Source organism: Paramacrobiotus metropolitanus, unplaced genomic scaffold (assembly GCF_019649055.1).
Source record: "Paramacrobiotus metropolitanus isolate TYO unplaced genomic scaffold, Prichtersi_v1.0 Parri_scaffold0000063, whole genome shotgun sequence".
NCBI lineage: Eukaryota > Metazoa > Tardigrada > Eutardigrada > Parachela > Macrobiotidae > Paramacrobiotus > Paramacrobiotus metropolitanus.
Genome location: NW_026570283.1, coordinates 105258 through 119987, shown reverse-complemented (window position 1 = coordinate 119987; position 14730 = coordinate 105258). Strand labels below are relative to the sequence as shown.

The 14730-nt window shown below is 42.5% G+C and overlaps 2 protein-coding genes across 2 annotated transcripts; both read right to left on the bottom strand.

The window, feature by feature from the left end:
* Positions 1-10511: 10511 nt before the first annotated feature.
* On the bottom strand, positions 10512-12576 carry LOC129593755 (uncharacterized). The gene is made up of 5 exons (XM_055490213.1): positions 12372-12576; positions 12148-12297; positions 11556-11726; positions 11249-11492; positions 10512-11175 (listed from the first exon to the last, which is right to left on the bottom strand). The coding sequence occupies exons 1-5, from the start codon at positions 12483-12485 to the stop codon at positions 10784-10786; spliced, it is 1071 nt and encodes a 356-aa protein (XP_055346188.1). The 5' UTR covers positions 12486-12576; the 3' UTR covers positions 10512-10783.
* Positions 12577-13647: 1071 nt separating this feature from the next.
* Positions 13648-14412, bottom strand: LOC129593682 (tyramine receptor 1-like). The gene has a single exon (XM_055490121.1). It carries the CDS (start codon positions 14410-14412, stop codon positions 13648-13650), a length of 765 nt encoding a protein of 254 aa, XP_055346096.1.
* Between the last annotated feature and the right edge of the window lie 318 nt (positions 14413-14730).

Genomic DNA, 14730 nt, shown 5'->3' with positions numbered 1-14730 from the left:
GCGGAACGTACCCCTCCCCTCCAGGGGCACCCCAAAAACCACAACAAAATCCGTTTGTAACTCGTGCTTACGCCAAAGCTGTATGTTAATGGCTGCTTTCGAGCCTAAACATGATAAAAATTGTTAGAGCTCTAATTTTTTTCATTATTCAAGAAGTTCTCCAGTCCAGATGTTGTAAGACATCAGAAATTTATCAAATCGCGAATCGCGCGTTTGGCCCGGTTAGAGTGTGTATATTGAATGCGCGTTTTTCCCGTACACACACTCTGTGGTCCAAGATGTGCGAGCGAATACAGTATTGTGCTGAGCAGCGAGATGTCTCGGCAAAGAGTAGCGCTACAGTAGCAATCAAATAGTCATGTCTAACTCCGGAACTGCATTAACCAGACTCCCGGAGCAGCAGGCTCTTTTCCAGGGAGCAAGCGCGCTTGACTGGCAGAATGGAACGTGACACATTGAAAGGCTTTACTTGTGCGAAAGCACAAACCGGAAGTTAATTCTAGAGGCATTTTCCGAGACAACATTATGTACCGAATGCCCAAGAATCAATGACAGCTAATTACGATCCGGATCTCGTGAAAAAAAAATGCAAGGTCAAGGTGCGTTTATTCCTGTACTGGTTGCTATACCTGTATAATCAATTAAATTTACTGATGCTTTCAATTCACTGAACCAACATAATAATCCTTCCTGTGCGGCGGCAGCCATGCGTGCATTCACACATTTATTACACACAATCATAAGATAATGTGAATGACGAAGGATAAAGGCAGGTAAAATTTATTTTCTGTAACATCCAGTTTCGTTCAGTGATATTACGTATGTTATCCTTTGCTTCGATGATATTATCCTTAACTTCTCTTGCATGGCGTTGTCGTTAGTTGCAAATGCAGAAAAATTTGTATTTTGGGAGTGTTTTATTAGAACAAAATCAATAATTAGTATATTGATCAACTGCGTAATGTATACTTTGTATTAGGAAACTGTAAAATCTGATGAAAGTGATTCCATGTCTGCATATAAATATGGGTATACCCTTACAGGCACCCCCTTTCGCGCTCCGCGCGCACCTTCGTTACGTAGTTAACTTTCAAGATAATATAAATTAATATTTAATAGCACCTAAACTTCTGTAAAGGTTTTTGTCTGAATTATTTTAACACAACAGGATTTCTGTGCTTCCAGATTAAGAACATAATTCTGACAACGTTGCCTGAATCTGCGAAAACTGTACATTTCCTGGGTGTTCTGCATGGACATATGGAGTAGTATGACATTGTATATGAAAAAACCGATGATTTCGTGAGCTCGAGTCTGAATCATACAGCATCTGCCCAAACGCTATAATGTCGGCCAAACTGTTGCTGTGAAGGTATAGCGGCATAAAATAACATAATTACGACTGCCCTTTTCACCAGGGCTAATGGTTTTGAGTTAATCTGCTGTGTTGCTGAGAATATTGTCAGCTGACCGTTGCGGTCACCGGAAGTGATCGATATACGGGATGATTTTACTTGTCTTGAAGCGTAACTGGTCCCGATAGCGGACTGGCCTTTCCTGGATTTTTTTTTGCATAAGACCGGCGCTAGTTTACAAGGGCGTCATTTCGTCCGCTTCGCTCAAGCTAACTAGCGGGACGAAACCACGATCTCTGACTTGGTCATTAGTCATTACGATCGGTTTTTTCAACGAGATTTTAATTTTTCATATATAGCTTGCTGAGATTTTAGTTGTAAAATAATGATCAGTTGGAAAAAGAGCATCATAAATCGTCATTATAAAAGAATTGGGAAAGCGTCTACGGACTCATTCAGGAGAAGCCGGCTCACACGAATTTCTCCGGCAGCGACTGTCTCTAGAGATACAGCGGGGTAACGCCCCTTCTGTTATGGGTACCGTTGAGAGAGCGGAAATGTTTAATGAACTTTTGTTTCTTTAAATGTTCTTAAAACGTGTTTAAGTGAAGTTTTGAAATAAAAATGCGAGAGCGTATAAGAGCATGTACTTCTAGATAACCCGAAAGTTCGTATGATTGTATCATCCATTTACGACGATGAGTGCCTGCAATAAACGGGGTGCGAAAAGAGTTACCTCCAATCCCGCATATCGCATCCCGCATATATCATCCCGCATATCGCTTTCGGTTGGGTGCTTATAACGGTTTCTTATAAATAAAATACCGAAATTTGGCATAGACGGTAATTGTAAGACGAGACCATACCGTGTAGTGGAAACTGGAAATGTTGCTGTAGTACAGTCTGTAAGATGTGATACTGTACATGCGACAAACCATTCCATAGTTTTGGGGCCAAAAAGGCGCCAAAAACCAAAATCTTCCATGCGCTACGGTTGTAGGTGCTTGGCGTTTCTTCCAAACGAAACGATGTTATCCTTAATTTTTAATCAAATGCAAACTGTAATTCTTTGATATAAGGGTAGCGGTAGGTAATCGGCTGCGGTGGATGGAGTCCAACATCTTCCCATGGTCGGCCTGATCGTTGTACTTACACTTTCATAATCGTGGCGGTTATGCCTAATTTTGAGAAGTATCCAGGCGCCTGTTACAAATACATGCAATCATGGACAGCGAAGGAACACTTACAGTGCTGACGGCGTAGACGTTGGAAAGGCGTTGATACTCTCGCATCGGCAATAAATCGCCACCTGTAATGAAATGTACACATGGTTGCTATGTCCACTAACCCTAACTTTATTAGCGTGCTCGCAGTAGCAGACAAGCATGGTGTCACGACTTGAAGGTGGCGTAATATCTTTAATATTAACCCGCCACTGAGGGCGCACAAAACCAACTAATTATCGGCAACATAGCAACACAGGCACACTGCTTCCGCAGTTGCCATGCTGGACACACAGGTCACAGCGGACACAGTATCTCGTGACGTAGTGCCACTACACTACGCCACACGCCCTTCACTTCTGAAGTACACATGAAGAAGTACAAATCCATATTTATACTAGTCAAAACACGTACGTACAGATACAATCACCGAATTATCTTAGCAACGAACATTATTTTCCATTTTGCGCATTAAAACACACTTATTCACTCAACCTGCCATAGCGTCCTTCGTACGTACAACTCGCTAATTCTCCCTTGCTGGCGAAGGTCAAACTCACTCACACTGGATCCTCTTACAGCACTCTTCGCATGACGCTTTCCCCACTCTGGTACTCCGGTCTGCCTTGGCACTGCCATCGTCACTGGCGTCTTCACCTTCTCAAATTCACTCTCACTCACGGTTCTGCTTCGCTCACCCCTCTGCCATGAAGGAACCATCGGTCTCCAGGCTTCGCCCTTTTCTCCTGGTGTGCCGCCGAAACGAGTTCTCTTCCCTGGCTGGGCAGCCTTAAGCAGACGCTTCATGGTCACGGGCCTTCCAGAAGCATGGTACTCGTCCGCCACACACACGCGGTTTTCCCAGCTGCCTCCACAGGAGCGGCACTTCTCCTCCCGCCCTGCTTTCCCTCGTGGATCCCATCCACGATTCAAGCGCTCGTTCCCAGTACTCCACGCTTTACATCCGATGGATGGAGTTGATGTGCCTCTCCCTCGCCCCTCGCTCCTCGTCAGCATGATTCAGGCAGTAACCGCAGTGTACACTCTCACATATCTACCGCCATTACTACTATCCTTCACGCCAAGTTGTCACGACTTGAAGGTGGCGTAATATCTTTAATATTAACCCGCCACTGAGGGCGCACAAAACCAACTAATTATCGGCAACATAGCAACACAGGCACACTGCTTCCGCAGTTGCCATGCTGGACACACAGGTCACAGCGGACACAGTATCTCGTGACGTAGTGCCACTACACTACGCCACACATGGCATTCCATAATATTATGGATCGTTTCGTACCAAAGGAAAAAACTGGAACTTTTTTCTTAGTATAATTACGGTAGTCGTCCGTAGACTGTAAACAGTCTGTAAACAAACGGTACTCGCGGCCGTAACACCTGTGGTAACGGTTACTGGCAACTTACTGCATATCTGCAGAAGTCTGCATGTGTCTACAAGTAAGGCTCCTGCCGGCATGAACTAAAATTTTTAGCAGTTTCCACAGCCGTGACACCACGTAGACACTGCCAGCACACGATGTCTACCATGTCTACATAGCGTCACACTGATTAAGTACTAGAGGGTGTCTACAGGTGTGCACAGGCATAGCACCCAGCAGAACCACGGTACGGCCATACATATAATCGTACAACAATGACACCTTGTACGCAATCTAAAAACTAAAACACCACAGAGATTACCGATTTGCACATGCAGAGTACCCAGCAGGAGTCAGGGAATACCTCTACAATATGCATCGCGGTAGGGGGTAGGCATTAGGCACCTGTAGACAGCCGGTTAAATCCATTCTAAAAATCTCAGAAGACTTCTGAGGTGTCAAGAGGCTCGCAACAGATGGCTACTGTAACACTACAAGAGGATAGAACGATCTGGCTGTTTGTTTCCTTTGGTACGCCTAGATTCGGCTATTGACGTTAAGTTGTTAACGGTACAGTAACTTAAGGAAAATGGCTTGGTACATAGTGTCAAAAATACTGTAGGATACACTAAAATAAGATACACTAAAACTTTCGCTTACGCGCACTCCGAATCACTTTTTTTTAATACTTTACGTCCTTTTAAAGCTAAGATATGATTTGTACTTATTTATTGTTCTGAAAACTGTTTGCGCGCGCAACATCCGGTTGCCGAGATGTGGCGAACTAAAATGGGCGAAAAGTTTAAATGCATTGTTGTGTACCAAAAAGTCTGGTTACATATTACCCGATCTTCTTGAAACTTTGCTGTAAAAGACACATGGCCATAAAGTCGAAAGTGAACCAATTTCATGGTAATAACACTTCCCCCATAATTTTAAAATGGATTTTAGAATTTTTGAAATTCATTTTAAAATCGGAAAAAATGCTATGAATCTGATATAGGTTCACCTTCGACTATGTGCCGGACCAGTTTCCTTAACACTATACTGAAGTCGACCTACACGTACGTAGGGGCGGATCAGTGGGTATGCGCTAACTCCAAACTGAAGTCCGCTGTAAGGTCATCACGCTAGTTTACCTACGCTGCTTTAACTTCATTGCAGCAGAAGCTAGCCCCATAACTAAAGATGCCTTAACGTTATAACCACGTGGATGCAGATTCTAACGTAGGGATAGTTATCGAAGGGACGGTACAAATAAATTCTTTGTCGTGAGAAAGTGTTAAGAAACAGTTGAAATAACCAGAACTCATTGAACAATTCGGCACCCTCCACAATGCCCATGAAGAAAACCGGGCTACCTCGCTGTATCTTTCAAAGACCGTCGCTGCCAAAGACATCCATTTAAGCGGGCATAGTTCTCCTGTACGAATCCGCAATCGCTTTCCCAGTTCTTTGATGATTGCAATTGCCGATAGTCCGCACGGGCCCATTGTTTTCAGCGTTAGATTCTCGCAAGAGCAGCTTTTTCTCAAGATCATAGACAAGAAATTCCTCCTCCGCAAAACGCTTACACACGTCCCCTCAAAACGCTAGAGTAGTGGCGTCAGCTTTATTTCGCAATCGGCAGTGCCTGATGTTTTTGCAGTAGTGGCACTGCTTCGCTTAATATTGTTAAAGGCTGTTAAAGCTTAACTGCCATTGTTTTAACGGAAAAGAGAGCGTCAACAAGGCTGTGACAAAATGGAGTTTTGATTTATAATTTTGGGAGTGGAGTAGTTTGTATCTTAAAAGTTGAAGCTGGTTGGCTGCAACAGTGTGTGCAAGATATCGGCAGTGACCGCCACACTGCAAACCGCCACACTGCAAACCGCCACAAAGTTTTCTAACCGTGACTAACACTGCTAGATTACAGTACCACAACAAGGCTTAACCGTAGCGTGAAGTGATCTAATCAACGTCTCAAAATGATTAGCAGTATATAAACTCGAAAATTTTACGTCAGCTAATTCTCTTGCACCCCCACCATAAGAACTGTTAGTTGTATACAAGTACTATTACTGTATATACATGATATCCGAGCACGGATAAAATGCATGGTCAAAACTGTTGAGAAATAACTTGTGAACTTAAAGTTGGAAAATCGCGCTTTTCATTCTGACTAATCACAAGCAGAAGCTTACAGCTACAAATACAGAAAGTACTACAGCGTTAACAGAACCAATAGAACTAGCAAGTAAGAATAAGGGCAAGTATTTTGTAACTCTGCACCATGCATGTCTGCTTGTCACCCAACCTGTGCTAACCAAAAATGGTGCCCAACAGGTTCCGTGCTCGCTGACGGGGGCGCCATCGTTCGTCTGCTAGCAGACATTTCTGTGTTTAAGATAATATCACTTATAATTATGCCAAGTGAAAAAGGTGAAACTGAAAAGATCAAAAATGATGGTGGAATGACTCGTGGGCTAAGCGTTTACAAGGGCGTGTGATCCGTTTCATACCAATATCTGTGTTGTGAATTGTGAACTGTGTTGTGAAAGCATCGTTCATTCATGGATCGCTGTACTAATAAGGCACTTGTGTCTGCAACTGATTTTAAAAATTTTAAACATAAGAGCTGAATTGTAGGTTATTTTCTGATGCTGAATTCGCAGAAAGATAAATTTTATCCTATGATAATTGTCAATAACTATTTCCCCGGCCGATCGACGCCTGTGTGATGCATCTAATCTAATTCATTTATTTACGCCGACACACATCAACATACTGTTTAATAAACGGCAAGTTACACACACAAATGCAAGGAATCCGAAACTGAACTGACGTGATAGGTATAATTTATTATAACAGCTCACTCCAGTCTGTAGTTTTAAATGCAAATGTTCAGTGATGCTTTCTTCTGGGTTCGGTGAATTAGGAAGTATCATCCGGTCCATCATTAACCATCTCTTGCTTTTCGCTTAGCTGCAAATAATCCGCAAGCAAACAGCCACGGATCGATCAGTGTCTGCACGGAATAAAAGGTCAAGGCCACAATCAGAAACGTTGATGACAGATACGACTTGAAGAAGATTATTGCAGCGAAATAAATTACAGCCGGTGTCCAGCAAATCGTCACACTGATAGCTGTCAGCGAGAGCACCAGAAAAGGTCGTACGGCTTCTCTTGACCCATTGCCAGGTGGTTTGCCGGAACCGACAAACACCGCATTGCGGTAGCCCTTTCGAGAACGCCATCGTCCAATGCGGTTAACACATAAATGCACATATGTCATTATGATCATAGCCCATGGGAAAACATGCAATAACGCTTGCTGGCATTGACTCCATAATACTTGCGCCGAGTAGTTAATATGACAGCCATGTTTCAGGTCGATGGAATAATACATCATATCCATGATCACACCGGGCAATCCGACAAGCAATACCAGCCGAACATGTAAGCAGGGCCACTTTTTTATCGTGGTAGTTGCGATAGGAGATTGGATAATGCACCGCCCATAGGCGATTAATAGAGATACAGACATGTACGCAGATTTGCGCGCCGGAGACGATGTTGTTGAAATAATTATATACGTTGCACCACGCGCGACCCATCCACCAGTGTCCATAGAGCGCGTTCATCCCTTTCAGAGGTGAGTGGACACTGAGAAAGGCGACGTTGACCGCCAACAAAGCCAATAGGTATACCGTAAATGGGGTGACTCGCGATGGGATGCGGATGAATTCGATAAATACGTATATGTTAGATGCATACGACAGGGCGGAAACCACTAGGTGACCAATCAGTGACGGTGTCCAGTGGGATACTGGTGCAGTGATGTTTGCTGAAATCGCGGAACCGGTGGCGTATGCCATAGATTTAGTGGTAAAAATATAATAATAAAACTGCGCGTCCAAATAAATTTCCTCAGAGCAGTTCGAATGGACCGAAATAGCAACACGTTAATAAAATGCTTCTCAACGCAAACGGTTTCGTAAATGCAGGTGCAAAACTGCAAATCCTTTCTTCCGTGAAAGCAGAGCAGTGCTAAGTACAGATTAACAGTTCTTACGCATCGGTGGTATATATTATTCCCACGGTCGGATGACACCCATATTAGTTGCTCACCGATGAGAATCGATGAATAAGCGTACCGATAGCTGCATAGGATGATTCCACAATTGAAATCTGGTGATGGCACCATCAGCTGTGCTCCCCTTGGCCAGCAGCAATTAAAATTACGTAGTCTGCCATCGTTCCGCGTATGCAGTGTTTAAATGCTTTCGCCGGTTTCCTCACGTATGCACAGTCCCTTGCGCGCCGAAACACTTTGATGCCTTGAATTACTTCCGTAATTTCTAAAGTGGGCTACCGGAGGCCGAAATGCTCGTAGTATACTCCGACTTGTATGATTTCCCATAACGTTGGCTGCCGTGTTGTCGGCAGCCTGCAGGTGATGGAGTCGGGAGTTGCCAATTTGATTAGTTTTCACTCGGATAAATTTACCTTACACAATCGGTACAGCTCATACGAAGCATCAACTGATCCTCCGCGTGCAACACGGTGCAATTTGCAAGTATAAATAATTGTTGAGAGGATGATGGTTTTCAAACGTGCGTATCTGTGCTTGAAACCTTCACGCTCCTTCTGCTAATGGATCAAATAGTACTCTAATGGGTCACTTAAAATTTTTGCAATCGACAGCCAGTTTCCTTTGCAGTTCAGCACCTACAGCTAGTACTATTTTGCAGAGACAACGACGTTCTGGTGATTGCAAACTGAATCGTGAATCATCCTGGAATCGTGAAAATCTGAAAACTGCAGCGGCCTTGTTTGTAGTATTATCGTTCCGGACCTTACGGTTATCTGTAGACTGTAGTTGCAAAAATTATCTACACTTACTGCAAAATAAATGATGTTGCGCAAATACCGAAAACAACATAACTGATAAAATAAGCCGCCTCACCAAAATTAAATCCGACTACCTAATGACCAGTTTAGAGAAAATGCCACGACACCGGTAACCATAATAACTGTGCCGAAGAACATGCTACAGCTATGGATTTGAGTATTACAGTACTTACTTATGTGAATAGCTGGAGCGTCAAGAGCTCATGCCGAAGGCATTATACGTATTTGCATAGAAAACAGGACTACTCAGCTGAAAACTAATTCAGTTTACCCGGAAAGTGGACAACCGGAATCAATCTTTTATTAAATGTGTGATTCTCGTCGTCAAAATAAACGCTGGATGCACAGTTCTGCTGCCGAGCGTGAGGTATGAATGCCGGTGCTCCGTAATTCTTGTGCCATACAAACGTGACCATTAGAAAGGGTAGCAATTTCCCTGTCTTGTTGAATGAGTGCCTTTCCGGGAAATCTGATACATGCGCATCTGGATTGGCTCTATCAACACACTCAGGAAAAACAGTAGCTTGCACCCTTATATACACTACGCTATTCCCGGAATATTTTGGCTAGCTTGATCGATGCAGAGTTGTTTTTGAAAACTAACAACCGGTATGCACAGGCATTCCTGTCTCAGTAAGCTATAAAATGAATGTCAATCAGACAGTGGAATTTTATGTAGTGCCGGATTATTTCAAGGTTTTAATTACAAACCCAGAACTAATAAAGTGTGTTTGACATGCTGTTCACTATTGCTGTTTTTCCGCTGGGTTTATTCGTCTGCTATTTTAGAATGAGCAAGATGTTACGCATTTGGATAAGATTTGCGCATTTTGCACTTGTAAGCTATTAGCAGTTTTGCTAAATTAACGTTTCTATAATTGACATCCAAATTTAGAGTTTATGAGCTCAAATGAGTACAAATATTTTAAGCCGTTGTATGTTCACAGACTTTGAACAGAGTTGTACCTTTTTATGTCATGTCGTTTAGAGCTAAATTGTATTTATTTGTAATTACCAAACGAAAGAGTGATATAATACGGCAGATATCCGATGCATGCAGTTTTCTTACCATCTAACGGTTACCGGAATAGTCATACATACGATAAAACTAGCACACTCTACCTGTATTTAATATGCGCAACACACCGTATTAGTATTTATTCGCATAGGCACGATGACATTAATTAATGTCATTTAAATTCATTGTGTAAAATTTTTACAAAAAGATTTCTGTAATGCAACGCACACTTCTATGCAACTGTGCCGAGAATTTTACTGGTTAAGTATGTGTCTCGTTATTATGCTACGAGTACCAGCGTATAAGTAAACAACTAAAAGTGTTTTATAGGAAACACTCGTAGGTTTGCACACCCGATCAACATAGGACAGACGCTACTGCGTGCAACACAGCCAAAGTACCCCGTTTTTTTTGCGTAACAGAAACTGCAGAAAGTACAGTATTATAACAAAAGCTGCTTATACTGTAATATACAGCGCTATCGGGTTCCGCTTACCTCATGTCTCTGCTACTCGTAAGTAAATTTAATCATATTTTTATGCCTGTTCTCGGCTTTTAATTTACAATTTATTGCAAATAAGGATGTTCATTGTCACGTCGTTAATTATTCACACAGTTTGTTTCATCTGATTTTGTTTGGTTCCCACATCTGGCACACAATTACTGCTTCGAGATTTAACAGCAAAAGCGACCCACTTTTGTATGTTTGTAATCGTTACAGTAATACAATGGAAGCTCACTAAAAAACTTTTAAAATTAATGAGTATCTCGCTCACAGATGATAACCTCGTTGCAACACCACCATAAATGCAGCGTTAAGTCTGTTAATGGTTATACGAACGCCTATGTATACCGTATAATAATTATTGTTATGCATTACAATTAATGCGTAATGCCGCGGGCTCCATATGCTCAATAGTTGACGACCTTTCCACTTGACCAGGAGTTAGACGTCGTCTTATTGTTGTAGGTGGTGGTTTTATTGTACGTATACGATGAATACGAACCGGACGACTCTCTCATGGCATTGAGTTTTGCGATCTCCTTGTCGGCATTGGCCAACATTTCATCGTAAGTATTGTCCGTCACCAGCTGAGCGAACGGCGCCGAATCCGTCGTCGTGGTTGGTTTAGTAGGCTGGGTGGTCTTCTTTGTTGTAGTGGTTGTGGTTGACGTTGTTGTGGTCGGCGGCGGTTGGTAATTGGATTCTGGCAAATTATCCTCGATGATTCCGCCCATGTCGTTGCTGGCGATCATGTCACGGATGCCATTATCCAAAGCAGGTTTGAGCGATTTTATATTAGCTAGAACATTATTAATCACAACTCACAAGCATGTAATTTAAATTTCTTATCTAGCTGTACGGTATTCACGCACAGTTATTGGAGTTGCTCAGACCAAAACTGGGGTATGTGATGCGTCGTGGTGACATCGAGACAATCTCCAGGTCATTTTGCACCGAAGGAGGCAAAGTTTTAAGCACACTCTCCACGAGAGGGTTACGCCCCATAAAGGTCACGTTGTCCATTTTGATCCGTTTCAGCTCCTCTTCCGTGTCATTGCGCCAACGGTTGGAATACACCAGCTTGCAGTAAATTCCCGGATAGTTTTCCGGTTGGGCCTGTCAACAAATCAAGCAGCGATAAAAGGAGTCGTTAAAGTAAGCGGTGCGCTATCAGCGTACATGCACGGTATCCTTCAGGTCTGTGGTATCCAGCAAGGAAATCCGAGTAATCTCCTTCGTGGACTTGAGTTTGACAAAAACCACTTCCGAAGCGTATAATGGCTCCGTGAAACTCAGTTCGTGCTTGTAAATACCATCGCGTTCCAGATCCACAGCTAAGATGTCGGCTTTCTGTGGGCAAACAGAATCGCCTTATCGACAGAGCTATAAACTTCGAAACTTACAGTAATTATTCTTCGTATGGTTATTTTTCGTATTTATAGTTATTATTTTTCGTATGATTTCGTATGGTTATTTTTCGTACTCTTATTATTATTTCGTATTCTTCTTATTATTTTTTCGTATTTCGTATATTTTTTCGTATTCTTATTATTATTTCTTATTATTTCTATGGTCATTTTTCGTATGGTTATTCTTTGTATTCTTCGTATTTATAGTAATTGGTTCTTAAATTAAGTAAAATAAATATCAGTAACAACAAAGTGCATGTGAGACTTAAAACAGTCAGAGAAGCCAAAAGCTGACTTTGTTGTCCAAGTAGATGTTTCTTTGTTAAGAAGGCAAAATTAATGCTTTCTGTATCAGCTCTTACGCCGGACTTGACAGCTTCTTTGGCTTGCTGCAGTGTGTCGAAGTACATGGTTTTTGCCAGGGTGAAGTTTGCCCGATCTGCCAAGGACGTGAGCACATCAGGAAAGACACCGGTACTCTCTGATGGTTGTCCGTCGTACATCCTGGGAATCTGCATCAGTCTATACGTTCCGTAATTCTTCGACCCATTTGCAAATATCAGTCACTGTTGACGATGTCATTTACCTTGACCGCTGCCGGTCTGAATGACCGCCAATCAGGCAAGGAATCCGTTAATCCATACTGTGCCGTAACGCTCCCAGTTAATCCCAGGACGATCACCACTACAATCGCTGCCATTATAACGATTAACCAAAAGGCCCGTTAACTTGTGGACAGTCTACTAAATGTAATAATCGCAGTGCTCGTGCAAGTGACTGCCGGCAGACAATACTTGAAGCCGACATTTTAGCACTTTAATGAATTGATGAGCAAGACAGTTTTCCACAATTTTTGCATAGTTATGAACTGCAAATGTTAAACTTCTCTCCTGATCAGCAAATAACTGGAGTGTACGTGAACACATTCACCGTTTTTGCGGTTCGTTAATTGATTTGTTTGGATATTTAAACTGTGAAAGCAGGAAATATATATCGTTTGTATCCGTATCACAGCGCCGTAGTATCGGTTGTTTCATTTTATTAAATATAAATCACAAGTGCGGTTTGCACACGTGCATGCATCAAAACCCGCCAGACTGTCACTGAACTGATACAATGTTTATGGGCATCTATCTAGCATAACATGGCTAGGCTTGTTACCGCAGTAAGCGTTTCCAAAAGCAAATTGTGTCAATCATGGTGTTGCGTAAATTGCGCAGGGTAAGCGTAAATAAAAGCGGGTCCAGTACCGACTGCACATTGAACATAATCATGACGACATTGTCCACCTTCGTGTTGCTGTAACCAATAAACGCGACAACCGCGTAGTAGAAAACGGAAGGGGACCAGAAAATTAAGACACTGACGGTTAATACGAAGAGAAGAAGAGCATGGGCGTTGGATCGCTCTTTAGAATTGCGGGACAGTACTGTTCCGGGTGTCGGCTGCGTGTTGGAACGGTTTTGCTCTCCCGCAACTAAAAGCAGCATTTTGATTTGACATACTTTATACTAATAATTTGAGGAATCTTCAGGAAACCATTTTTACTGTCACCGTAATAGTCTTTTGAGCAATTATACAGTATTAAAACTAATGAAGTATGTATTTGTTACCTTGTGGAAGAAATAATAGACACATAATTAGCTATTAATATTGAGCTGGGTTTCTAACAATGTTTTTCTGCATTTATTTAATTATGAAAGGTATATCATTTACTAATTAGCAAAAATTCAATTTTTAATACGATAAATAATACTTGTTAATTACACATGGTAAATTTAACTGTTATACATATAATACATAGATATGTATGCGATAATTTCTTGTAGTACTAAAGACTGTTTGGAGCCAAGAGTACTAGTTTAAATAAACATACTACTGTCTGTTTGCCCGGTATCTCCTTGCTGCTTCTGACCCATTGCTCCAGTTTCATTAGCCTTTCCGTTTCCCGTCCCATTTAGCACCACCACCGCGGTAATGCCTCCACGAATTCTCTTCCGCTGTCGCTCCTTGTAGACAATCAAAGGAAAAGCTACCACAATTGTCACCACCGCCGCAATACTGATAAACTGCACAATCAGCATCCAGTCCTTTTGGCTTCCCTCCGTTTTAATCTCGCACTTATGGGTGTTTTCCAGATTCCGGTAATAAAGATGGTCGGCCAATAATCCCCACAACCCGATGGCATGCGCACACATCCACGTCACCACACACTGGCCAATGGCCGCTTGGTAGCCGTGATAATGCCGGTAATTAATTGGCGCCCACAGTGCCCAGATGCGGTTGGTGGCGATTAGCGGATGCGTGGTCAGCTGCACTAGTGACACTACCCACCAGCCGTACATATACACGGTACAGCAGGCGGAATCTAGCCACCACACGTTGCCGTATAGATTGTCCACAATGTTGAAACCTGATTCCGTGATGAAGTAAAGCAGGTTGGCGAAGAGCAGATTGAAAAGGTAGATGTTGAACGGGCTCCAGAGGTGGCGATTAACGAGAAATGTCAACACCAGTATTCCGTTGAAACCCAGACCGGTGATGCAGAGGATGAGTGATACGATGGCTTTGGTCTGCCATACTGCGATCAAGGCCGAAACGTTGTGAGCGGCGGTAGCGTTATCCATTTCCTGCGAAAACCAAGTGATCCTGATTGTGCAGGTTTCCTGTCTTAATATTGGCTTGGTATTCAAGAAAGTGCTCGATCATGCTGTAATTAGCAGGTAAAAGCAACGTTTTACGGTATTTCCGGAATATTTAAGCGCGACAGTGCGACATTTGAATGTCATTAAGAATGCCGGTCAACGTTGTTGTGCTCAGCGAAAGAGTAGATGAGTCCCATAATACTGGCAATTATTGAGCTATTTCCTTTAAGCACATCTGCTGCCAAAAAAATTCATCCGGTTGCCGCTATTTACCGAGTGTTTATAATTCATATGCGCTTA